Source organism: Lolium perenne, chromosome 7, assembly GCF_019359855.2.
Source record: "Lolium perenne isolate Kyuss_39 chromosome 7, Kyuss_2.0, whole genome shotgun sequence".
In the NCBI taxonomy this organism is placed as follows: domain Eukaryota; kingdom Viridiplantae; phylum Streptophyta; class Magnoliopsida; order Poales; family Poaceae; genus Lolium; species Lolium perenne.
This window is the reverse complement of record NC_067250.2, coordinates 81,397,826-81,422,045: the sequence shown is the minus strand read 5'-3', so window position 1 is coordinate 81,422,045 and position 24,220 is coordinate 81,397,826. Positions and strand designations below refer to the sequence as shown.

Here is a 24,220-nt window from a genome sequence, read left to right as displayed (position 1 = left end):
GGCTCGGCAGCACCTCTTTGGCCCATGTGGCCCCTCCCGAGGTGGTGGGCCCACTGGTGGCCCACTAGAACCTTCTAGAAGCTTCGGTCAAAATACCGACATTTTTCCCGAACCTCAGAAGATGACTTCCCTTATATGAATCTTATTCTCCGGACCATTCCGGACCTCCTCGTAATGTCCTGGATCCCATCCGAGACTCCGAACAACATTCGGTCTCCATCTCATATTCCATATCTACTTAAATAACATCGAACCTTAAGTGTGTCACCCTACGGTTCGTGAACTATGCAGACATGATCGAGGAACCAATAGCGGGACCTGAAGATCCATAATGGCTCCCACACATCCAGCGATGACTTAGTGATCGAATGAACCATTAACATACGACACCAAATGCCTTTGTCGCGCGATACTTTACTTATCCGAGGCTCGATCATCGGTATCTCTATACCTAGTTCAACCTCGTTACCGACAAGAACTATTTACTCGCACCGTGGTATGTCATCTCTTGTGACCTTGTCACATGCATGCAAGCTAATTAGATTACATTCCACCGAGAGGTCCCAGAGTATATCTATCCGTCATCGGGATGGACAAATCCCACTCTTGATCCTTATGCCTCAACTCATACTTTCCGAATACTCAATCTCATCTTTATAACCACCCATTTATGCAGTGGCGTTTGATGTAATCAAAGTACCCATCCGGTGTAAGTGATTTACATGATCTCATGGTCGAAGGACTAGATAACTATGTATCGAAAGCTTATAGCAAGATGAACTTAATGACTTGATCTTATGCTACGCTTATTATGGTGTGTGTCCATTATATCATTCACCCAATGACATAACCTTGTTATTAACAACATCCAATGTTCATGATCAGGAAACCATGATCATCGATTAATCAAAAAGCTAGTTTAACAAGAGGCTTACTAGGGACTCTGATTGTTTACACAACACACATGTATCAATGATTCCAGTTAATACATTTATAGCATGGGGTGTAAACATTTATCATGAACACTAAGATATAACAATAACTACTTTATTATTTCCTCTCGGGCATATCTCCAACAGTCTCCCACTTGCACTAGAGTCAATAATCTAGTTTACATTTGTAAAGATATAACACCTTGGCTTTTAGGTGCTTATCATGTTTTGCTCACGGGAGAGGTTTCAGTCAACGAATCTGACATGCTCAGAAACATATGTATTTTGCAATTCATTTGCGTCTCCATGCATCACTCATTTTCCAAATGAGTCGGCATTAATCGTATATGCTTAGTCTTCTGGTGGAACCTTAATTCGGCGGTCTAAAATATGTCACTAATATTGTCACACACAATATAGCTTCAAAGTTCTGACACTACTGGAACTACACCAAGTTCTCAAAGAACTCCTTGACTCAAACACCCTCGGTCATTCTCAAAACAATGACATAATCTGCCTTCGTTTGTAGAATCCGTCACAATATTTAGAACTCATCTAGATCTAACATTGTGCTACCTTTTAATGAACACTTAGCCTAATTGAGATTTGAAATTCATTTTTATATGTGACCAAACTAATATCGATGCAACACCTTACAGCGATTTGTTTGTCATTACCCCATACAAAACTATATATATCCTTGGTTCTTCTAAAGCACTCAGAGATATTCTTACTGTTGTCCAATGATCATCACATGAATCATTCTGGTATATGCTCGTAACACTTTAGAGCATAGGATGTCTGATTGTGTACATATTATTCATGATCTAAAATCACTTCATGTGTTTTTACTCATTGAGTGTCAAATACACTCAAGTCTTGTTTAAACCTCCATATGAAAAAGAACACCTTCTTAACGTTTTCATATTGAACTACTTCAATATTTATTCTATGTATTTTGACTTAAACTTATTATCCATTTCAATCTATCTTCATAGATATTGACACTAAATATGTTCTTAGTCCATATCCTTTCATTGAAGTTAATCTTCAATGAAACATTTTAATCACATCAAGTGCATAATTACATCATTTATAATCAATGATATGTCATCCACATATAATATTATAAATATGTCTCAGCGCTCCCACTTAATTTTTTGCAAATGCAAGCATCTTCATCATTTCTAATGAAATCAAAACTCTTTGATTATTTCATCCGGTGAAGATTCCAACTTCGTGATACTCACTTCATCCAATTGAAGTTTGTATACATGTCTAGTATTCCACGGACCAGCAAAACCCGTGGTTGTATCTAGTATACATCCTTAATACACACTTCTCGTAAGGAATGTATTTCCGCCATCCTACTAACATATCTCATAAAAGAAATATGTAGTGATTACTAGAATAATCCATATAGACTATAAGCATCACTACGGAAGATCTAATCTTATCGTAGTCAACTCTTTGAACTTTGTCGTAAACAACTTTTCGACAAGTTGAGCTTCGTCTAGGATATTGCATCCACGTCCATCAATTTTATAGAACCATTTACTTTCAAAAAGTATTCACCTATCTTGGATTTCATGGCACTTAGCCATTTTAACGGAGTCAGGGCCCATCATAGCTTCTTTGTATGTAGTTGGTTTATTATTGTTCAAAATCAATCCTTTGTCCACAAATCATTTATTTGATCACAAAGTAAACCATACCTACAAGGTTCAATAAGTACTTCGATCTCCATGACTATAACACTTTGTAGACATGGAGCCATGATCGTCGTGGCTTCTTCCGGAACCATTTCCGATGCTGCGCTACTCTGATCATCATGCTCAGTTTCATAAACCACATCAAGTTCCATTGTCCTCCCACTCAAATACTTCTCTAGAAACAATTTCTTGGAAATAAGTAAGAAACATCGACAAACACTTTTGTCTTTGATTCCATAGTTGAAAGAATTCCCAATTAATTCTCTGGGATAACCAACAAAGACATTCATCCGATTTTGGTTGTAAACTCATTTACTTATCCGATTAGGGTTTATACCCATGCCATAACTCGTATGATGTCATTTCAACGGATTATGATGATGCTCTATTTAGTGTAAAAGCGGTAGTCTCTAAAGCATAATCCACAAAATATAATGACGTCATTTTATTTTATCTCATCATTAACCCAACAAGGTTTGGATACGTCTCTTGGATACTCCATCATCACTATGATACTCAGAGAAACGTGAGTTGTAGAACAATTTCATAACTCTCTTAGATGTTCGCTAAAACTCGTAATTCAAATATTTCCACCATGATCTTATCATAGATATTTGACTTTTCTATTACGATGATTTCCACTTCATGCTGAAATTTATTTGAATCTACTCAAATGTTTCGAACTTCTTCCTTATTGAATAAATATATCCTTATATATACACTCAATTCATTGTTGGAAGTTTTCATGAAGTAGAGGAATCTTCCGCACACAACTATGCCTAAGAACCATATATATCATCATGTATGTTTTCACTAAGCTAGTTACCCATTCAAATCTTGGCCTATGAATGGTATTTCAGTCATTCTCTTTAGAAGATATTTGCAAGCACCGAACGATTCAAAAATTGAATGACTCAAAAAATCCATTTGCATGGAGTTCCTTCATGCGTTCCTTTCTAACATGACCTAAATGGCGGTTCCACTTATAAGTGGAATTTACATCATTTGCCTTATGGCATTTTAGCGTCAGTGTTATGCATGTGTGTTTCACCAGAAAGATTTATAATAACTTATCCATCGTACATAAAATACTGTCATAATTTGAACAACTTATTGTTTTCATTGACCAGAACAAAACAACAATTATAAAGTTATTTATTATAAATCTGAAGGGCTAGGTAGAATGCCAACGACGAACACAATAACACTTTATTTTGTTCCAGACGTGCATTCCTACCATATTCCTTGTCAGTCACTTAGGCCATTGTATTCTCGTATTGTGTTGTTTTGTATGACACCTCATACCAACCAACATGGTACAAATACCCAAGAATTTCATTGTGTGACCAAACAAAGAATACATTCATAACATGTATATCATCTATATACACATGAGCTAGACTTTCTAGTCTTTTCTTTCTTTCTGCCAAAATCTTTTGTAGTTTCTCTTTTAACTTTCCTCATTTTCAGAAAACACTTCACCATCAATAACTTCTAGTTCCGTTGGTCAAATACCAATAACCTTGAGGTTCTTACTTTGAAGTTGATCATCACATGACAAGTGTTCTAGATTTCACTATTAGTAACTTTTTAATGTGATGAACAATTTCACTCATAATTTTTATCCATCAAATCATGATGTCTTTCCGAGACCATGTATGTACATGCTAGGCTCGTCAAGTTTAACCTCAGTATTCGCATGTGCAAATCTGGCTTGCACCCGTTGTATGCACACGTAGAATCTATAACACCCAATCATCAGGTGATGCTTCTAAACGACGAGTCTTAGCAACGGTGCATACTAAGGACGACCACTTCATAGATATGCGAATATCGTTAGTGCCCAACTAGTTGGAGGATCGGAACGCATAGCGTCTTCAACCTTCCTACATTCTCATAAAACTTATGAGTTTATGTAGTCTCACTAAATTATATTCTATCATCTTGCACTAAGGTCTTAGGTATCACATATATCTCACACCTTGTTTATTTCTGAAAACTAACTTTTCAGCTCCTTACTTTTCAAACGGATTTGAACTTCAAGTTTTACGGAGACAAGATGATTTAGGTACTAATTGAAGCCACTGCTCTTTTAAATCAGCAATGTGAGGTTTACCAAAAGTTTGCAATATGACTTAATTATTTCTTGATTCTTTAACAATATGGTACCAGTCCGTAAAGTTACTTGTCAGATTTAACAATGTTTCTATCTCAATTACTAGACTAGCGCATGGTAGATAATGGATGCCAATTCTACAAATTTAATTCAAAACACTATTCAGACTATGTTCATGATAATTAGTTCATGTTTTAATCTAATTACTAATGAACACCCTCTTAATACAACATCCCTCATAGTTGTTAAGTGGCACACGATCCATATTCACTACACCAAGTCCGATCATCACGTGAGGTGATGTTGCTTCAACGGTGAACATCAACATGTTGATCATATCATCCATATGACTCGTGTTCAACCTTTCGGTTTCCTGTGTTCCGAGGCCATGTCTGTACATACTAGGCTCGTCAAGCAAACCCAAGTATTTTCGCGTGTGCAACATGGCTTACACCCGTTGTATGTAAACGTAGAATCTATCACATCCGATCATCACGAGATGCTTCAAAACGAAGAACTTTAGCAATGGTGCATACGAGGGGAGAACACTTTATTATCTTGATATTGATGTCAGGGATCATCTTATAATGCTACCGTCACGATCTAAGCAAGATAAGATGCATAAAGGATTAACATCACATGCAATTCATATTATGTGATATGCTATGGCCTTTCTTCTTGTGATTTTGATCTCCATCTCCAAAACACACGAGCATGATCTCCATCATCACCAACATTGCACCAAGGTCCATGGCGCCGCTTCATGATTGTCCACCATCCATAGCAACTATTACAACTACTAACTCATAGTAATGGAATAAAGCTATTACATGGTGATTGACACGCATGTCATGAAACAATAAAGACAACCATTAGGCTCCTGCCGGTTGCCATAATACAATAATGATCATCTCATACATATTCATCATCACATCATGGCCATATCACATCACCAAACCCTGCAAAAACAAGTTAGACGCCTCTAATTTGATTTGCATATTTTACGTGATTTAAGGTTTTCGAGTAAGATCCAATATACCTACGAACATGAACCGCAACATTGATACTAGCGTTGTCAATTGAAATAGTAGATTGAATCTTAACTATGGTGAGAGAGACAGACGCCCACAAAACCACTTATGCAATACAAGTTGCATGTCAAGCAGGGAGCAACTCTCATGAACGCGGTCATGTAAGGTTAGCCTAGGCCGCTTCATCCCACCATCCCGCAAGATGCAAAATACACATAACAAAAGCAACAAAAGCATCAACGCCCACAAAACCATTGTGTTCTACTCGTGCAACAGATCTATGCATAGACACGGCTTTGATACCACTGATGGGGTTCGTAGCATAGAAAACAAAAATTTTCTACCGCAAGAACGATTACCACCAAGATCTTATCTACCAGATCTGAGCAACGAGATAGATAAGAGACGTACCCTCGAAGATCCAAAGTGTTAACGAATCTCGTGGATGATGTAGTCGTACTCTTGCCGAACTCAAGTTCGAGATGTAGTCCTTCTAGTGCTGCAAGCGGGCAGCACCTCCGTACTCGGTAACACGTACGGTGTCGATGAAGACGTCCTCTCCCCGTCCCAGCGGGCAGCGGATGTAGTAGATCCTTCTCGGAATCCCAACAGCACGACGGTGTGGTGGTGGTGGCGGAGAATATTTCCTGCAGGGCTTCGCCAAGCCGGTACAGGAGCAAGGACAGAGAGAGGATGGCGGCTAGGGTTTTACAATTCAAGCCGCTTTAGCACCCTTGCCCCTCCCCTCTTTATATAGGGGAGGGAGCAGCCATGGGATGCCTTGGCCCTTACTTTTCCTCCTTGGGCCGGCCCACAAAAGAGGGCAAACTTAACCCTCAAGTTTCGGGGAAGCTTACCCCTTAAGTCTTGGGAAACGTGTCCCTTAAGCTATGGGAAACTTGTCCCATAAGCTTGCTTGGGGTTGGGCTGGTTGGCATGGTGCGCCCAGCCCATTGAGGCTAGGCAACACCTCTTTGGCCCATGTGGCCCCTCCCGAGGTGGTGGACCCACTGGTGGCCCACTAGAACCTTCTAGAAGCTTCGGTTAAAATACCGACATTTTTCCCGAACCTCGGAAGATGACTTCCCTTATATGAATCTTATTCTCATGACCATTTCGGACCTCCTCGTAATGTCCTGGATCCCATCCGAGACTCCGAACAATATTCGGTCTCCATCTCATATTCCATATCTACTTAAACAACATCGAACCTTAAGTGTGTCACCCTACGGTTCGTGAACTATGCAGACATGATCGAGACTCCTCTCCGATCAATAACCAATAGCGGGACCTGGAGATCCATAATGGATCCCACACATTCAGCGATGACTTAGTGATCGAATAAACCATTAACATACGATACCAAATCCCTTTGTCGCGCGATACTTTACTTATCCGAGGTTCGATCATCGGTATCTCTATACCTAGTTCAACCTCGTTACCGACAAGTACTCTTTACTCGTACCGTGGTATGTCATCTCTTGTGACCTTGTCACATGCTTGCAAGCTAATTAGATGACATTCCACCGAGAGGGCCCAGAGTATATCTATCCGTCATCGGGATGGACAAATCCCACTCTTGATCCATATGCCTCAATTCATACTTTCTGAATACTCAATCCCAACTTTATAACGACCCATCTGCGCAGTGGCGTTTGATGTAATCAAAGTACCCATCCGGTGTAAGTGATTTACGTGATCTCATGATCGAAGGACTAGGTAACTATGTATCGAAAGCTTATAACAAGATGAACTTAATGACTTGATCTTATGCTACGCTTATTATGGTGTGTCCATTATATCATTCACCCAATGACATAACCTTGTTATTAACAACATCCAATGTTAATGATCAGGAAACCATGATCATCTATTAATCAACAAGCTAGTTTAACAAGAGGCTTACTAGGGACTCTAGTTGTTTACACAACACACATGTATCAATGTTTCCGGTTAATACAATTATAGCATGGGATGTAAACATTTATCATGAACACTAAGATATAAAAATAACTACTTTATTATTGCCTCTCGGGTATAACTCCAACAGGAAGAAGTATTAAAAATTATTTTTAAATAAACTAGAAATAAAATAAAGTCTAAAATAAAATAGAAAACAAATAGTAATAGAAAATAGAAATAAAAAGATAAGAAAACAGGAAACAAAACAGAAAAAGAAAACTCACCTATTTTGTATTGGGCGCAACTAATGTAGCGTATGTCAGCCCCAATCATAGTAGAAGCCCAAAGCGCAAAAGAAGCTGCCTGGCCCGTCTCGGAGTCAAGACGCAGTGGGCGTGCCGGCGGCAGTCGGAATGCACGGCGGCGCTCTCCTCTCTACTACCGAGGCGGCGGCGGTGGCGGTGGCGGTGGCGGCGATGGATCCCAGGAATGCGGCGGGCGTACGGTCGGGCAGGCAGGTAATGGATTTTTTTCAACCAGTCACCCGCCCGTCCCCTCTTTCACTCTCTTGATAGACTCGATGCCGCGCCGAGCAAATCCCCATCGATCTGTGCTTCTCGATTGGGTGAGTACTTGAGTCGCATTACACCTTTCATTCTTTTCGTAGTACCGGGTGCTTGTCTTCTCTCCTACTCCTAGTATCGTAGGTGTGCATCCTGGTGGGCGGCCACGAAGTCGAACCACTCGCCTTATATTACATCTGAAGTAAACCCATTCTGCTAAAACTTTCTGTAGGAAGCAGAGTTTATGTAAATATGAAGTTCCAGGCTGGCTCAAAATGTTGAAATTGGGCCCCTCCGTGCATTGATCCGATTTTTTAGTACCTCTTTGGTTTAGTTTGTGATGCTATAGTAGGATGTAAATGGAAAATTAGTAAAAATATTACACATTCCTTCATGCTGTCATAGCCTGAGATGTTTGGTGCACGGTTCCAAAAAAACGCCGTGCAATGGTCTAAAATTACAATAAGAGCAAACACTGCTCGGTTATGTTGTACTGTAACTCATGTTCTACTTAATGTGCATCCACGGATAGCACTCCATTTACAAAAGAAGTGCTTCTACTGTTCATTGACAGTTTGCTCCAAGTTTTGCCGCTGCACTGTAGTCTATTATTCTTCAGCTGGCCTGACTCCATTTCCGGGATTTACTTCCAGTCGCCATGGTCCGCATGATGTCCAGCGGTCTCCAGTCAGTGTCAGAGGTGATGGTCGGCCGCCGCTTCCGCTCCATGTTGCAGCACCTTAGCGCCAGCCTCACCAGCCGCTCTGCCTGCACCCCGGGCCAGTTCCCAGCGGATGCGTCCAGCAGGCCGTGCACGGCGTCCATCTTCACCGCCTCCTGGACCTGCTCAGCGATGTTGAGGTCGAGCAGCCCCGTGAGAACCTGCAGGATCACCACGCCGAACGCGTACACGTCTGACTCCGCGGTGAGCTCGCCGGTCGTGAAGAACACGGGGTCCATGTACCCCATCGTGCCCATCGGGTTCGTCCGCCGGCAGATGGTGTCCTCCTCCAGCGGCTTCATCTGTACGACGCGCGCGGTGCCAAAGTCCCCTAGCCGACTCGAGTTCCCGCCATCAAGGAGGATGTTCGTCAGCTTCAGGTCCGCATGGATGATGGCGTGGGGGCGGCTGGAGTGGAGGTGCGCCAGCGCGGACCGCTGCTCGGCGAGGATCCTGATGCGGTCCCTCCAGGGGAGCCCCTTGGAGAGCCCATCCATGAGCGTGCCGTTTGGGAGGTGCTCGTAAACGAGGGCGCATGATTCCTGGCACACACCGATCAGCTTCACGATGTGTGGGTGCTCGATTCTGCTCAGCACTACAACCTGGAGAGTTCCAAGCGTGATTGACAGTTTTACGATAATGCAGTTCAGGAGATGCTTCTCCAAATAGTAAGGTATGCACGCATGTTACTTGCTCCGTCTATTTAACCGATTGTCGATCAACATGGTGTTAAAATTTGTGATAACAGTTCTCTTAAAGCAAGTTCAGAAACAGGGTTTCTATCGGGATTCTACTACAGTTCAGATAGGAATACTTGCTTATTACTCTGTACTGAATGAGTGTTTGCTTCTTATAGTTATCAGTATGCTATGTTGTGTCCATACTCAAACAGTAAATGAATGACCCGATAGAATGTTTATTATATTTACCTCCTGCTGAAACTCTGGGAAACCTTGTCTACCATGGAGTTTACCATGGGGTCTCAACAACTTGATAGCCACTGTGACGCCACCTAGTCTTCCTTTGTACACTGGGCCATAGCCTCCTTCTCCTATGAGATTTTGCGAGTAGAAATTATTGGTCGCTTTCGCAATACGCGACATGGGAAACTCTACAATGTGATCTGGAATTTGCAGCTCTGGGTATCTTGTTTTCGATAAGGTCCTCTCCCTCGGCAAATCATTCTGTTTCCTAGGTGACAAGATGTCTTCGTCATGATTATGGCCCTCATCATGCAGATCTTTTAATTTCCTTTGGAGTTCCTCCATTTCTTTCTGTACAAAACAAAAATCTGCATACTGAAGAAGTAATCAAGAGATTTAATGATGTACTGCTGTTGTGTGAGATACACTTTGTGTCCTAGTATGATTTTCTATCACCTATTTATCTGTTACTGAACCGTAATGTCTCCAGCTTATCTTCTTTAGTACTCCCTCCATCCCACAAAGGATGCCGTTCCTAGATACATCCAAATTTAGAAAAATCTAAGACATCCTTTATGGGATGGAGGGAGCACTAATTTTCTTTTGATGTTTTATCATAGTCATATGTTGGAACCTGCACTTAGTCATGTTTTTTTAATCCAAGCTCTAGAGGTTCTGATCTCAAACAGGGTAAACTGTGACAAAGGTTATGTCATGTGACTTGTACCATCAGTTTTGCAGTTTTTTCAGAAATATTTCTGGAACTCTGTATCTCGTCAGATTCATCAGTGTCCTCATCCGGAAAAATTTCCGCCTCTTCATAAGCATTTGATTCCTCAATGCCTTGTTCAGATTCATGCACATCATACTGGAATGGAGCAAAATATAATGTTATTAACACAAGTTGCACCTCTCGGAAGTTATACATATTGTCTTTTACCACATAAATATAGTTCATCAACCTGCCTTTATGGCAACAGTGGTAAGTATAATTCTGGTCAAACATACTTGAGTGCGGAGTGAATTCAAATACAATGTCATTTGTTTCTGCACCACTGTATGTGTGTGGACAAACTTAAAAAATAGGCAGAAGTTCTTAATGCACATTTTTACTAGCTGTGTCGAAAGCAAAACCAAGGACAGTTATACCTTTGCTGATTGATCAGCACCATCCAACTGAATCACCCCATCCCCATCCATGATATCATCTGCCTGAAATGAATCATACTTGAGAATATACCACAAGTTAGGACCCAAACTCTGAACCATGGTCATAAACTTGTGAACTGAAACAGTTACTGTTTGCATCTGTGTAATGCTTTACTAAAATTTGCTTACGAAATCACTTTGTGGTGTTGTGTATCCATCAGATTCATCGCTCAGCTCATGTATAGATGCCAACAATTCAGAGCTCCCCCCATATCCAATGCTTCCAGTATGCCTCAGATGATCATTACTGCACTTAAGATTATCTCATCCGTCAACTAATCACTGGATTTGATCCATATCTTACTGGGAGTAGTTCTTATGTAGTTATGGACTTGAGAGAAACTGTACCTAGTGGACACATATTTGCCATTGACCACCACCCAAACCTGACAGCATTTGCGAAGGACCTCTTGCTTTGCCATCTTCCTGCATAACTTGGCTCAGTGTTATATTGTTCTATGCGGTAAGGTACATTATACCAAGGGGGAAATGCTCTATTCTGGGGATGAGTTCACTTTACGATCTTACCTTGAACCGATGATGATTCTCTTAATTTTGAGCTTCTTTACCAGGTTGACAAGACCACCAAGAATGTCTTCGTGTGTGATGTAATGCGCCCTAACCTGCAAAGGTACATGCCTGTTTACGAAACATGCCTTATGTGAAATAGTTATCTTGTTATGTAATGTTGATTTGATCCTTCTCCACATGGTCTGTCTGCTTACCTGTTAGTATTGGATATTGGAAAAAACAATTATTCAGCTTATGTTATTATTGCTAGCCCAAGTTATTCCACGATCTCAAACAAATATCAGATGAGTAAAAAGCTTTTTGAACTCATCAGGACTGCTGTAACCCGAATTATCTTAATCTGAACTAAAATATTACTAGGATAGATAGCAATACCTCTCTTGTATCACACAGGCTTTTGTATTGTGATAACATCCTGACCATTGCTTCTGTCTCTCTGCCTCTGTGCATCTCCTTCTCCTTTTCATCTGCAAACTTGTATAACAGCTTGCCACCCACTGCAGTTGTTGGGTATAAACAGACAATTATTTATACAGCTCATAAAATTAAGTTATACTTTATCCTATTAATATCTTTGTTAATCAGATATAGCTATTTGTTCCAATAAGTTATGTGTGCAATCTTCTACAACATTTTTAGTACCCACAGCTGCTCTGTTTGCATCTTCCAGGATAACAGGAGATCAGGAAAAGGCTATTTATCATACCAGGGAAGTTTGATTAGGCATATATTACTCCTATTCACACACAAGTTGAAATATAGTACACTGAACTGCACATCGGCGACTCTTAAAACTATACAAAAGATGGAAGGTATTTGGCTCAATAAATCTTACTGAAGGGCATCCACTTGGATGGCCAGTGAACATTGACAAGAACTATTCTGGCCCTTGGGAATTTAACCGTAGACCACAGTATGTTAGCCTTCTCTTTTCTGAAGTTCTTTCCTACCGCGATGTGAACCTCCTCGTCATCCATCTTTGTTGCTCCTTGTATACTGTTAAAAATCAAGAGTAACATCACATCTAGATTCTGCTTTTGCTATCTGGTTCAGCAGAACCTGAACCACAGAAGCCTCAACTAAAATAGAATCTGTAAGTGGTCTCAAAGGCTTACGGAAGTACCTAATTGTGATGCACCACTTTTCATCAACCTGTGGGCATCAATATCAGTGTCATCCTTGTCCCTTTTGTCCCTGCTTTTCCTTGGAAGTGTCAGTTCATAGAAGGCCTGAAGGAGATGGTCTGGTAGTGGTTTTAAAGAGTGGCCTTGGATTTGGTGTTCCTCGTACTTTGGGTCCCACGTGTAGTCCAATGAAAAAAATGTGGTTTCAATTTAGGAAACATTGGTTTGCCCTTTCAAACATTCCTGCCCTCAGTGACTGACTTTTGATGCTTAGCAATGAAGTCGTCCCATTATATGGAGGACGTCTCCCTGGACGGCAGTGCCCATCAAAGGGGTTGCTTTCAAGATGTGGAAATGTTGTCCAGGACATATAATTCTGATATGATTAGACATCTGCAATATTGTTCTTTCTCTGATGTTGGCTCTTACATAATTCATTCTCTCAAGCTGTCAATATAGTAATGTACATCATGACATCTCGTATTTTTTATGCGTGTGTTCACTAGCATATACTGGCATTATACCTCGGAACTACAGTACTTGAATGTTGATTGTGCAGCTTGTATCTATTGGATTCTCCATCAGACTCATTTGGACGGAAGTGCTGTCGATAAGAAATTGCACACACATGCAGTCCGGACGTAGTGATATCCTGACATAATAGAGTATGTCAGAGCTGAACTAGACTCCTAAAATCAAGGTCAAGATCTGATAGATCGCGACTGCAAGGAGAATTAAGTTTATTTCTGGTTACTAACTTCTGAAGATACCAATCGATATTTCGTTTTGCAAGTTTCTCTTCAGATAGTACTGGAAATTTGGTCAGTCATTTGATACAAGGACGTCATACCTTTTGAATTTGTGTTTAACGACCTGCAATAGTAAGAAAATCGGCAAACCTAGTATGTCCGCATTTTCCAGAGAAGGTTCGGTTCAACTTGGATTTGTGTCATTGACAAGAGGATAAAATAAGCTGGTCCAATGTCACCGAGTTTTTATTTACCTTCTGAAGAGTTCAATTTTGATCATTTATAACTTTCAGAATAGAAAAATGGATGCTGCGAATAACAGACTTTTAGAATGGATTTAACATGTAAAATGACAGTGTTAACATATATGGTTGTAAAAAATGATAGTTCCACTCTTACATACATTTGCATGCAATCATTCACTTCAGAGGCCAGTCAGTAAACCCCATTATTGATTGTTCAATGAAGCAGCATGAACATGTAATGACGGTATCATCCGCAAAACAGTTTTCTACTTATAAATCCATGTATAAGGCCCAGCATGCCAGTGATGAAGCCCCAAGTCATTACATTTTACGTAAAGTTTTGCTGAAGATACAAAATAAAAAGCAATGTGTTTATCTTAAGTCACTCTTTCAGAATAACACGGAAGTGCTTGGTTTGTTGTGGTTTGTGCCTATTAATCTGAGTAAGGAATTAAGCACACAGCTTTCCATTTCAAAGTTCTGTGGTGATAAAGCTCATGTATTAAATTGCATTTGTCTGCAGCCATTCTTGGATTGCAGAACGGAGGGCGTGGTTCGGCAAAAGATCACGGTGGAGTAGCTCAAGGTTTGTCATGGGTGATGTATGGTGGCCACTGTCGATCCACTCCCTTATAGCTTCGGCTTCATAGGTAAAACCATCCGCGGCAATTAGAGGCTCCCTCATTACATCCTGCACCATAGAAATGCAAAGGTGAAACAACCTGAAATTACAAATGCTGTCTATTCAAGAAATTGACTGACTCTGTCTAAAATTACTAAGAATGGTTATTGGAAACAGAATGCAGGAGAATTTATGTTTAATCAGACGTGCTTTATATATCAAAACCGACAATAGAAGAAAATGATACTCACCAAGTGAAATGTATGACTCACCTGTAGTATTGGGCAGATGAAGTAGGACGGCACACCACCAAGGTCTTCTGATACTGATTTAAATGACAAGGAACATAGCTTAACAGAAGCAGATTTCAACATTGGTTCAAGTACAGTCCAAACCTCCGTTTGCAGGTCAGGGCGATTTTTTCTTCTGATTTCACAGCACCTCAGACCTATCCGAGCCAATTGCTCAGCCTGCATAGCTGGCCAATCCCCAGCAGATGAATCCAAGATTGCTTCCAAGCAACCCTTTTCCACCGCCTGTTGTACATCTTTCAACAGCCCAAATCCTGGTCTTCCAGTCAAGAGGCGTAGGAGCACGACTCCGAAAGAGTATACATCAGATTGGGGTGTCAGATCACCAGTCATGACATATTCAGGATCAATGTACGCAAAGGATCCCTTTGGGTGTGTATGCCTATATAGAGTGGTTGTGTTCCTGAACGCATCAGTGAACATTCGGCACACACCAAAACCACTTAGTTTAGCTACATTATTCCCGTCAAGAATGATGTTAGATGCTTTCAGGTCGCTGTGAACAATGCTATGAGGTTTATTAGAATGGAGGAAGATCAGCGCAGAGCAAACATCGGAAATGATGCGGGTGCGCAACTGCCAATTAAGAGGTTTAGAATTGTCCTTGCAAGCCAGGCGGTCATCCAAGCTTCCGTTGGGCATGTATTCATAGACAAGAGCTTGATCCTCCTTGCAAGCTCCTATAAGAGTAACAAGGTTTGGATGCCGCACCCTGCTGAGAATCTCTACCTGCAAAGCAGGCATCATGAACAAACTTAACTTTCTGCAACACAGTAATATATTTGAACCAGCAAAATACCAGATGATTAAGTAGAACCAATAATTCAACCTCCTGATTGAACTGTGACTGCGACTCTGTGCCTCCGGGATTCAACTTCTTTATTGCTACATTTGTGTGCCGAAGAAAGCCCTTATACACACTTCCGTAAACACTTTCTCCAACCTTCAATGAGTGGTCAAAGTTGTTGGTTGCTTCCTTAATCTCTGAGCAAGATAACTCTGTGATGTGCATTTTCCCCTCTGCAGTTGCACTAGACCCTCCTTTCTTTGCATGTAGCGCTTCTACCTCTCTTACAGCTTTGTCACGCTGTAGCATTAAATCCTTGATGATACGGTCCGAGTGGGCAGTTCTCTTCTCCAGGGCCAATTTTTTCTTGCGTTCTTCTTGAAGCTTTGCACAAAGTTCATCGGTTGTTTCTGTGAGTTTCTCAACTTCCTCAATTGTTGCTCTCAATTTTTCCTCTGTTTCATTCCTTTGCTTCACTTCTCCTAAGTATAGATTCTCGGAGTCGCGTGCCTATTGGATAGACCAAATGTGAGAACGTATTTCATTCAAATATGTAGCGGGAAGTTATCCAAAACAATAGGTATTTTGTTTACAAATTTATTATTGGTGTTAAAATTTCTAAGGTGATTCACAAGCATAGTAGCAAGAGCTTCTTTCAAATAATGCTCTCTTAGGAATACATTGATGCAACTAAATTAACTATTAACATTAGCAATACTTGATATGACTGTTAAATGAAAAATAAGCTACTCTTACTTTCTGGAAAGCCTCAAGTAACTCCCTTTCTGCCTTATCGCGACTGCATTTTTCTTCATAAGCTTGTTTTCTGACACTCTCCAACTCCCAGAGCATATGCTGGAATTTTTCAGGCTCGTCAAATTCTCTAACAATATCCTGCATGCAATAAGGTAAGAACTTTACATCAAGATTTCCGTGAATTTTCAACTGTTCTCGTCTAGAAGTAAAATTAGATTTCAGCATTATAGGTACAAACTACCAGATAAAATAGCATGATGTTAACGATCGTCTATTTGTGTATTTACCAATAAATTCTCCATCATGGACCGTGCTTACCTTTTCATTATCGTACAATCTGCATGGACTAGTCCTTCCTGTCTGTTGTCCGAGGTTTGGTTCATGTAGCCATGTGTTTTGAACAAACCATGTGTCTGACAAGCTAGTTGATCTATCCACTGAAAACTGCTGATAACCAGAATTTCGTCTATCTTGTCGCATTGCTTCATTGCTAATGGCAACACCCTTCCTAGAATAGAGAAGGCAAAGCCAGGGAGGGAAACATGTCAAACGGGCTGGAATTCTGCTATGTAATCCTAAGAATACAAAGTGAAGATTACTCGAAGTCGACCAACCGTACCTTCGATAAACGAGCGTTCCTTTGCAAATGTACCATATTCTGCAGAAAGGATCCGCCTGTTGTTCTACAGCCTGTGCTTTCTTAGACTTGAGGGCCATAATTTTCCTGAACTCTTGAAAGAGTTAGGTTTTATTTTTGTGTGGCAATACTAATGACTGCCAAGTGTTCAGATATAATTATCATGCATAGATGTCACGAAATTCGCAACGTACTTTGTGTAATGCTTATCTGCTGCTGCCCCCATGATGAGCGCGGTGACATGTCGCTCAGAAATGAGCTGTAGTAGCCCCTCTGTGACATCATCTGATTCAACCACCAGCTTCTCAGCTTGTGCCTGGATAAAAAAATGTGTAGGTTCATTCTTTTAGTATGTTTCTGCAATGTAAACTATGCTAGATATCGGTTTTTTTTTTTGTATTCTGAGAGGTGACTATGTGTTAAGCAATCATGACCTTTTCCTGTGCACACAAGAGCAGGTGCTCGTCCAGGATGTCACTGATCTTTTGCAGCTCCATCTTCTTGTGTGCAATCAGCTGCTGCTCTTGCACCTGGCTAGCAGGAATCCTGGTGCCCACTGTAAAACAAACAACATTGGAGACATAAACATTTTCATCCATAGTTTACTACTCCCTTCTTTTGCAAAACTTGTTGACTTGGACACCGATTTCATATCACGGTAAATCTTTTTCTTGACGGATCAATATGCAACTTTCAGAAAGAAACAGAGAGATCTAATATTTACCCAAGGAAGACTCCTGTTTTGAGTTGATTTTTGCACAAAGGGAAACACTAGTGCGAGATCGTGTCAACAAAACAGAAAATATGAGTTTCAAAGATAACTGAACATCTTTTACGTGAGAAAGATAATTGGGCATGGAGGGGAGGGCAAATGGGCAATGGAATCGGTCGTGATCGAGAAAATAAACATGTGGAGAAGGGCAGGAGACGCACTGATGGGGATGAATTTGGGGTGGCAGTAGACATGGAGCAGCACGAAGGCGGCGGCGTCTCTGTCGGGGAACTTTTGCAGCGCCCACAGCACCATGGCCTTGGACTCCCCCGCCCCCATCGCCACGTACACCTTTTTCTTCTCCCCGCCTCCGGAAAAGGAGGAGGACAGTTCCGGCGACTCGCCGGCCATGGAGTCCATCACCGCTGCCTGCTCTGTCGTTCCTTCCTTGGCCTCCTGGTGCGCAGCAGCTCAGGTCAGGCCAGCTTTGGAGTCGTCCCCCGCGCTTTTGTCTGCTCTGACATTTTATACCTGCCTACTTGTTCATTCATTATTTATTTTTTCTCCGGCTCACCTATGCAGAGATTGACTCGTTATAGTAGCTGTGCACACACACGCCTGCTTTCGGCCTGACTTGTGGCCGTTGCCAAAATAGACGGCTGGAATCGATTAAACTATATATGACGTGATGGTAAGGTACTAATGTAGCTGAAGGAATTGCCCAAGTATCTCACAGTAACTTCCATGGCAGGAGCTAGCTGTGCCTTTCTCATGGTGGATTGATGGACGATTACTTGTGCAACTCCTCTCTACTCTGTATGACCGCAGCTGCAAAGTGAAGTGAGTGCGAGACACTTCACTTCAGCACCCTCTTGGAGTGGAGATATACTTCCTCATCCACTGGTCGCTTAATTTTTTCTTGTCCCAATTCCCAACCATCCCGACTGTAAGTCCTCTTCTCCACTCCTCTCCTCTAGTCTTGTCTTACGATAACTGCGCTAAACGGTTGCTTCCTAAGCTCTTTCTGCAGATAACCTGTTTGTGTGAATGCCCAGCCCACCTTCTCAATCGACAGCGCAACAGAGTCTAGTATACTTCTTTTTGGCGCGATAATATATGATGCTCTCATCGCGATCGACTCAACGTTTGCTCTAGTTCCTACTTGCCTCATCGTGCAGCCAACAAATCCTCTATTCACCGAGAACTCCTCAATTTTGTTTTGCTGTTGACCTAAAACTTTGAAAATTGAAGCTAGGGGATGGGGCCAAATTGTTGGCGAGCAAGAGCAGCTAAACCACTTGGCCCATGCAGTCTCTGCCGACGCGGTAGTCAGATAATGTGCCTGTTATATCCTATAAAATGGCAGCATGCAGCGAAACTACCAAGTCAGACCAGTATCTGTAGCTCTGAAGATCGAACATTCGTAGTTAATCTATCAAGAAATCACATTATTATGAACTGTCTGTGCTCAACCATCTAACTTCTGGTTTATCTGATTGTTGTTCCACTGTAATTTTTTGGGGATCATAATGATTTGCTCGAACTTCTAGCTTCGCGAAAGCGAGAGGGGAAATGCGTGTACGCATCCTGTATTCCCATTTCATTCAACTAGAATAACACGTCCTCTTGGTGAGTTACATGCCAACTCAGTTCATCCCAAACCTCTCATTCACGGGGCCAAACATTGATAGAGTGCTAACTGCTTAAGTGAGGAAGAAAGTTCGCTATACTATACAAACATAAAACCATTTGCTTCACTCCATAAACATGACATCATATGATCACTCAAAAAAAAAACATGACATCATACATATCAAATGGAAGTTTAAAATTTCGTTTGCTGTCACATTTGCCATCCCTTTTCTTTTTTGCGAATGGGAATTTGTAGTGATTAAATCATATGATTACAATCTGCCTGGCATAGTGCTAGGACTTCATCAGGCCCGAACTGAGGCCAAACCATAGTACTAGTTGACAAGAGATCAAAGTTTGCAAGCTCATGACTTAGTTTATTCCGCTCATGTCTAAATGATACTTATCTCGAACCTACCCCCATCTACCATCATCTCTTATATTTCCTGGACAATGCCCATGAAAACCGAACGGTCAATGCATGGCTCCTTGATCATCTTAACTGCATCCGTGCAGTCCATCTCGATCGTACAGGGGAGTGCACTCCACTCCAGTGTCATGGCTATATCCTCATGGCAAGATTCGAGTTCAGCTTGTAGAGGATTATTGCATGAACTCAGAAATCTGCAATCGGACAAAATGATTGCATTTGCCATTCTTGAATCGCAAAACGAAGGGCATTGTTTGGTATTAACTCATGGTGTGTGAAAGTGAGGTAGGTCATAGGGGACATTGTATGGCCGCTTTGAAGCCAATCCTTGATGGTGTCGCCTTCATATGTGAATCCATCAGCAGCAATGTGTGGATCCCTCATGATCTCCTGAAAATATTATAAAGATGCAAAGGTTATATGAAAATAAAGGTGACAATGCAAACCACCTACTTGAAAGCAACAAGGGTTGAAGGTGATTAGTCAGGTAAACAGAAGGTAACTGCTGGTGTGACCAACAGCATCACATGATTCAAGTGCTTCATTTCTTTGATTTGTTAACGGACCTGTGAAATTGGGCAGATGAAAAACATTGGTGGCTGGTATTTATCGCCTGGACAGTTCATCATAGCTTCCAGGACACCCCAGACCTCCTTTGCAAGATCTGGCCGCTCCTTTCTGTCATACCGGCAACATCTCAGTGCTAGTCTTGCCAACTCTTCGGTGTACTGAGGTGGCCAGTACCCTGCAGAAGTGTCAATTATTTCTTGCAACGTGTCATTCCTCAAGGCTGCTTCCACCTCAATCGGAAGGCCTAGGGGGTTCTTGCCAGTTAGCAATCGCATGAGAACTACTCCAAACGAGTAGACGTCAGACTGCGCTGTGAGCTCTCCTGAGGTAGTGTATCCTGGATCCATGTATCCCATCGTGCCTTTAATTTGGTTTGTTAGGTGGTAAGGGGTGACGGTAGTGTTTGTCAGATTCAAGGAACGGGAGATCCCAAAGTCTGCCAGTTTGCAAACAAAGCTAGTGTCAAGAAGGACATTGTCAGGCTTCAGATCACCATGGGCAATGCCTTTTGGTTTGTTGGAGTGGAGGAAGATGAGCCCCGTGCAGATGTCGGCAGCAATCCTGATGCGCATTTGCCATGAGAGCGACTTTGTTTGGTGCTTGCACTGCAGACAGTCCTCTAGGCTTCCGTTCGGCATGAATTCTAAAACAAACACTTTGGCCTCCCTGCACACTCCTATTAGAGTGACGAGGTTTGGATGCCTCATCCTACACAGTGTTTCTACCTGCAATATATTGGGGAATCAAATATTTAGATGCCCCTTTTTATTCTTCTCATATGAAAATACATGTTAATCTTAATCTTAAGCTGATGCAGTGACTGTATATTTTAAGGAATAATGATGAAAATTACCTTATCATTGTACTCTTTCTCTCCTGTTGTGCCTTCACTATTGAATTTCTTTATAGCCACAGTAGTATGGCGTAGAAAACCCTTGTAGACGCTTCCACATCCGCCTTGCCCAATTTTTTTGGAGTCATCAAAGTCGTCTGTTGCTTCTTTTATCTCTTCGTATCTGAACTCTGTCAAGGCAAACACACCAGCAAATACAGTGTTACCGTTTATTTGACGCATCTCTTCAGCTTGTCTGACAGCATGGTCTTTCTTGTGCTGCAGCTCTACCTGCAACTGTTTGAGCTCTTCCATTAGGAAATTGGCCTGGAGAAGCTTACTCTCCAGCTGTATCCTTTGTTCATTTGCTTTCTGCAGCTCGCTGCATATAAGGAGGTGCTCTTTTTCAAGGCCAGTCTTTTCTCTGGTCAGTCTTTCCTCTACCTCCTTTTTTTCATTGCGTAGTGAATTCTCCCGTGCTTTGAACTGCAAGAAAAAAAAATCTTACTTGATAGACACATGTACCATTGAGTAATGGATAATTAAAAGTATGTAGCAATAACATAGTACAATCTTAGATGCTTCAAACAGATCTCTCTCAGCTCTCTGACGTCCCTCGGATGCTTCCTTTCTTGAGCGCTCTAGCACATCGCGCACTCGCTGCAGTTGCTCAAATTCTTCATTTTGTATGACGGTTTCAACCTGTAAAACATTAGTTTTGCTTTGAATTTAATAGGTGTGACAACATTATCCAGTAAGTATAACAACTGAGACCAAAACCAAAGACCTTGCTTGTTCAACTAGTAGCAGTAATGTGTGTTATGCTTCGAGAACTCTACTCAGTCCAATACGGCTTACCGTGGAACGTTGATGTTCTTCAGAGCTTGCAATTGAAAGAGGTGCCGTTGATCCATCCATGATGTCCAAATCATTCGGACCCCATGAGGACCCTCCAGTGCTTTGCTGGCTGGAATTCAGATAGAAACCGGTTGGTGACATATCAATCAACTGTGGCTGTGTAGCTGACATGTTCTCCACACTATTTGCTACCAATCTGGACCGTCGTTGCAGGGCTTGTTGATCTGTAGAGCCTAAGAAGCCTGCATGCCCTGGCGGCAGTGATAAGGATCTTAGAGGGAACTCAGGCTGATCCGAGACTGAGCTTGTGCAGCAGCTTTGGGGTGACTCTCCTTTTGCAGAAAGCTGAGTGGCTTCCCTAAAAAAAATGATGAATCATGACACCGCTGTTTTGTTAGGCTAGAAACAATTCTGAGTATGCTCGAGATGAAATTTTGCCAACTATATGTAGCATTTGTTGTATATTGGCTTGAGGAGTGCCTGTCATTCATACCTAGAGCAAACAAGAGTCTCTTTACAAATATAGAAGATATCGCAGTACGGTTTAGCCTGTAGATGCACAATGGCTGCAACTTTTGATTTTGGTGCTTTCCTCTTCCTGTTCAAGAAAGATTCATAGCCAACATACAAAACTCAGATTCTATATAGTTCAGACTTTAGACAGAGGAAGATACGCTCACTAGTAAAGCTATAGATTTTTATTGGAATTAACGTGAAGCTATGTCATTTGCCAACTAAGAAATGCACAAGAAAGACAAACATACAATTATGTATAGAGTGCCTTGTTTTACAGAAACATGACAGTTAGGAATAAACTCTGATGTATGCTCATTCAGGAAGCCTCATTATAGGCAAGGACATTGCATCTGCACATACGTCGATATGGAAGAGGCTCCCATAGCAAGCCTTGTGATGTGATGTTGATCGATGAGCTCAACAATGCCAGTTGCAGGATTCTTCTTCTCGATCACCAATGTTTCAACCTGCACCTGTAATTTGTAATTTTTTTGGTGAGTTGAGTATGATTTCATTATTCAGATAACTTGAGTGAATTAGTTAACTGACCTTCAGAGATACTCTACAGAAGTTGAGGTACTGGTCTAAAAGTGTGGTCATCTCCTCCTTTTCGGTCTTTCTGTATGCTTCCAGTTTCTTTTCTTCGAGATGGCTTGCAGAAACCTTGCATAATCCTGTGCATGCATACGGAAATGTTAAAGGCAATCAGAAAGACTAGCTTAGATGCTTACTGCAAACAGAGAGTGCTTCTAAAAATCACGTGACAGCAACAAAGATTACTGTGGAGCTCATTAAGATTAAGGTTTGCTTCTTGCTAAATTCATTTGTATCATTTTTGGCAACAATAGGATCGAAAGGAACAAGGAGGTGAGGGTTGAATCTAGTAAGGACAAGGTTGGTTTGATCTCCTGTGCAAATACATAAGCTGCTTCTGAGATGATTGAAATGTCGACAGAAATAACAAGAATCTGTCCATGAGTTCATACAGATGAGATTAAAGTGGAACTGATGTTTGAGAATGTACATAAACTCTTCTTTATCTATCAATGCATCGAAACACAAGTCTTTTGCGTTTTCGCGAAAAAAGAATGTTTGATGCCTTTACCGGTCATGATCCTCTCGGCAGGCTGGTGGACGTGCAGCAGGATAAGCTTGAGATCACAGGCCAGGAGGTTCCGAGCGGCCCAGAGGAGGTTGGACCTGCCTTCCTTGAGGTCCTTTCCGACGGCCACGTAGAGCTTCCCTCCGCCGACGTCCTCCTCTGGCTCCGAGTCGACCGCAGCCTCCTCCTCTTCAATCTCCCTGAGGCTGGTGCCCTTGTTAGCCCCGCTGGTGTTGAGCGGCGACCGCTCGCTCCCTCCACGCGTGAAGAACATCGTATTCACCTCAGGTGGCGGCGACCGAGGGGACAGATGCAGCGGCAATGGCGGCGGCAAAGGGAGAGGAGCAGGTGCACTGCTGACCATGGCCATGTATGCTCAAGCAACAGCAAGTAAGCAATCTCTTAAGAGAATAGAAGAGAAGACGAAGAGTGACCAAGTTACAGTGTATATATACCCTTTTTTTTTTGTACACTTAGAGGAAAGTTACTTTGCTGGTGTTGGAGGCAAGGACGCAAGGAGAAATTGTAGCTTTCCCTGTCTCTTGCTCTTGCCTCTCAGCTCTTGGGCGAAAGCAAATGGTTGTGATAGAGCCCAACAAAGAAGCTCACCTTCTTTAGTCTGAAGTTGATTCTCCACTCTCAGAAATCTACTCCATTTCAATCATTTTGGAATCTATTCAGCATCCATTGCAGCACA

General features: G+C 41.7%; 2 protein-coding genes across 2 annotated transcripts; both read right to left on the bottom strand.

Annotated features, from left to right (window-relative positions):
* Positions 1–8,650: 8,650 nt before the first annotated feature.
* LOC127316883 (U-box domain-containing protein 33) lies at positions 8,651–12,845 on the bottom strand. The gene is made up of 10 exons (XM_051347353.2): positions 12,764–12,845; positions 12,476–12,636; positions 12,016–12,137; positions 11,638–11,732; positions 11,458–11,535; positions 11,239–11,356; positions 11,050–11,127; positions 10,628–10,768; positions 9,907–10,251; positions 8,651–9,579 (listed from the first exon to the last, which is right to left on the bottom strand). The coding sequence occupies exons 2-10, from the start codon at positions 12,615–12,617 to the stop codon at positions 8,872–8,874; spliced, it is 1,827 nt and encodes a 608-aa protein (XP_051203313.1). The 5' UTR covers positions 12,618–12,636; positions 12,764–12,845; the 3' UTR covers positions 8,651–8,871.
* Positions 12,846–14,110: 1,265 nt separating this feature from the next.
* LOC127316881 (uncharacterized) lies at positions 14,111–23,976 on the bottom strand. The gene is made up of 19 exons (XM_071823954.1): positions 23,527–23,976; positions 22,971–23,095; positions 22,782–22,894; positions 22,399–22,503; positions 21,906–22,263; positions 21,618–21,749; positions 21,069–21,533; positions 20,212–20,940; positions 19,947–20,035; positions 19,688–19,839; positions 17,805–18,053; positions 17,306–17,427; positions 17,066–17,187; positions 16,854–16,958; positions 16,553–16,742; positions 16,235–16,372; positions 15,521–15,988; positions 14,653–15,420; positions 14,111–14,449 (listed from the first exon to the last, which is right to left on the bottom strand). The coding sequence occupies exons 1-19, from the start codon at positions 23,891–23,893 to the stop codon at positions 14,261–14,263; spliced, it is 4,986 nt and encodes a 1,661-aa protein (XP_071680055.1). The 5' UTR covers positions 23,894–23,976; the 3' UTR covers positions 14,111–14,260.
* Between the last annotated feature and the right edge of the window lie 244 nt (positions 23,977–24,220).

Excerpts from the sequence above, each read along its gene's own strand:
- LOC127316883 (XM_051347353.2), bottom strand. The coding sequence starts at position 12,617 with ATGGATGACGAGGAGGTTCACATCGCGGTAGGAAAGAACTTCAGAAAA. Across the intron at positions 11,357-11,457 it reads GGCAAATATGTGTCCACTAG|TAATGATCATCTGAGGCATA; the intron begins GTACAGTTTCTC and ends TCTTAAGTGCAG. Across the intron at positions 9,580-9,906 it reads TCCCAGAGTTTCAGCAGGAG|GTTGTAGTGCTGAGCAGAAT; the intron begins GTAAATATAATA and ends GGAACTCTCCAG.
- LOC127316881 (XM_071823954.1), bottom strand. The coding sequence starts at position 23,893 with ATGGCCATGGTCAGCAGTGCACCTGCTCCTCTCCCTTTGCCGCCGCCA. Across the intron at positions 23,096-23,526 it reads TGCCGAGAGGATCATGACCG|GATTATGCAAGGTTTCTGCA; the intron begins GTAAAGGCATCA and ends ATGCATGCACAG. Across the intron at positions 18,054-19,687 it reads CAAGGAGCCATGCATTGACC|CTGCTGCGCACCAGGAGGCC; the intron begins GTTCGGTTTTCA and ends GCCTGACCTGAG.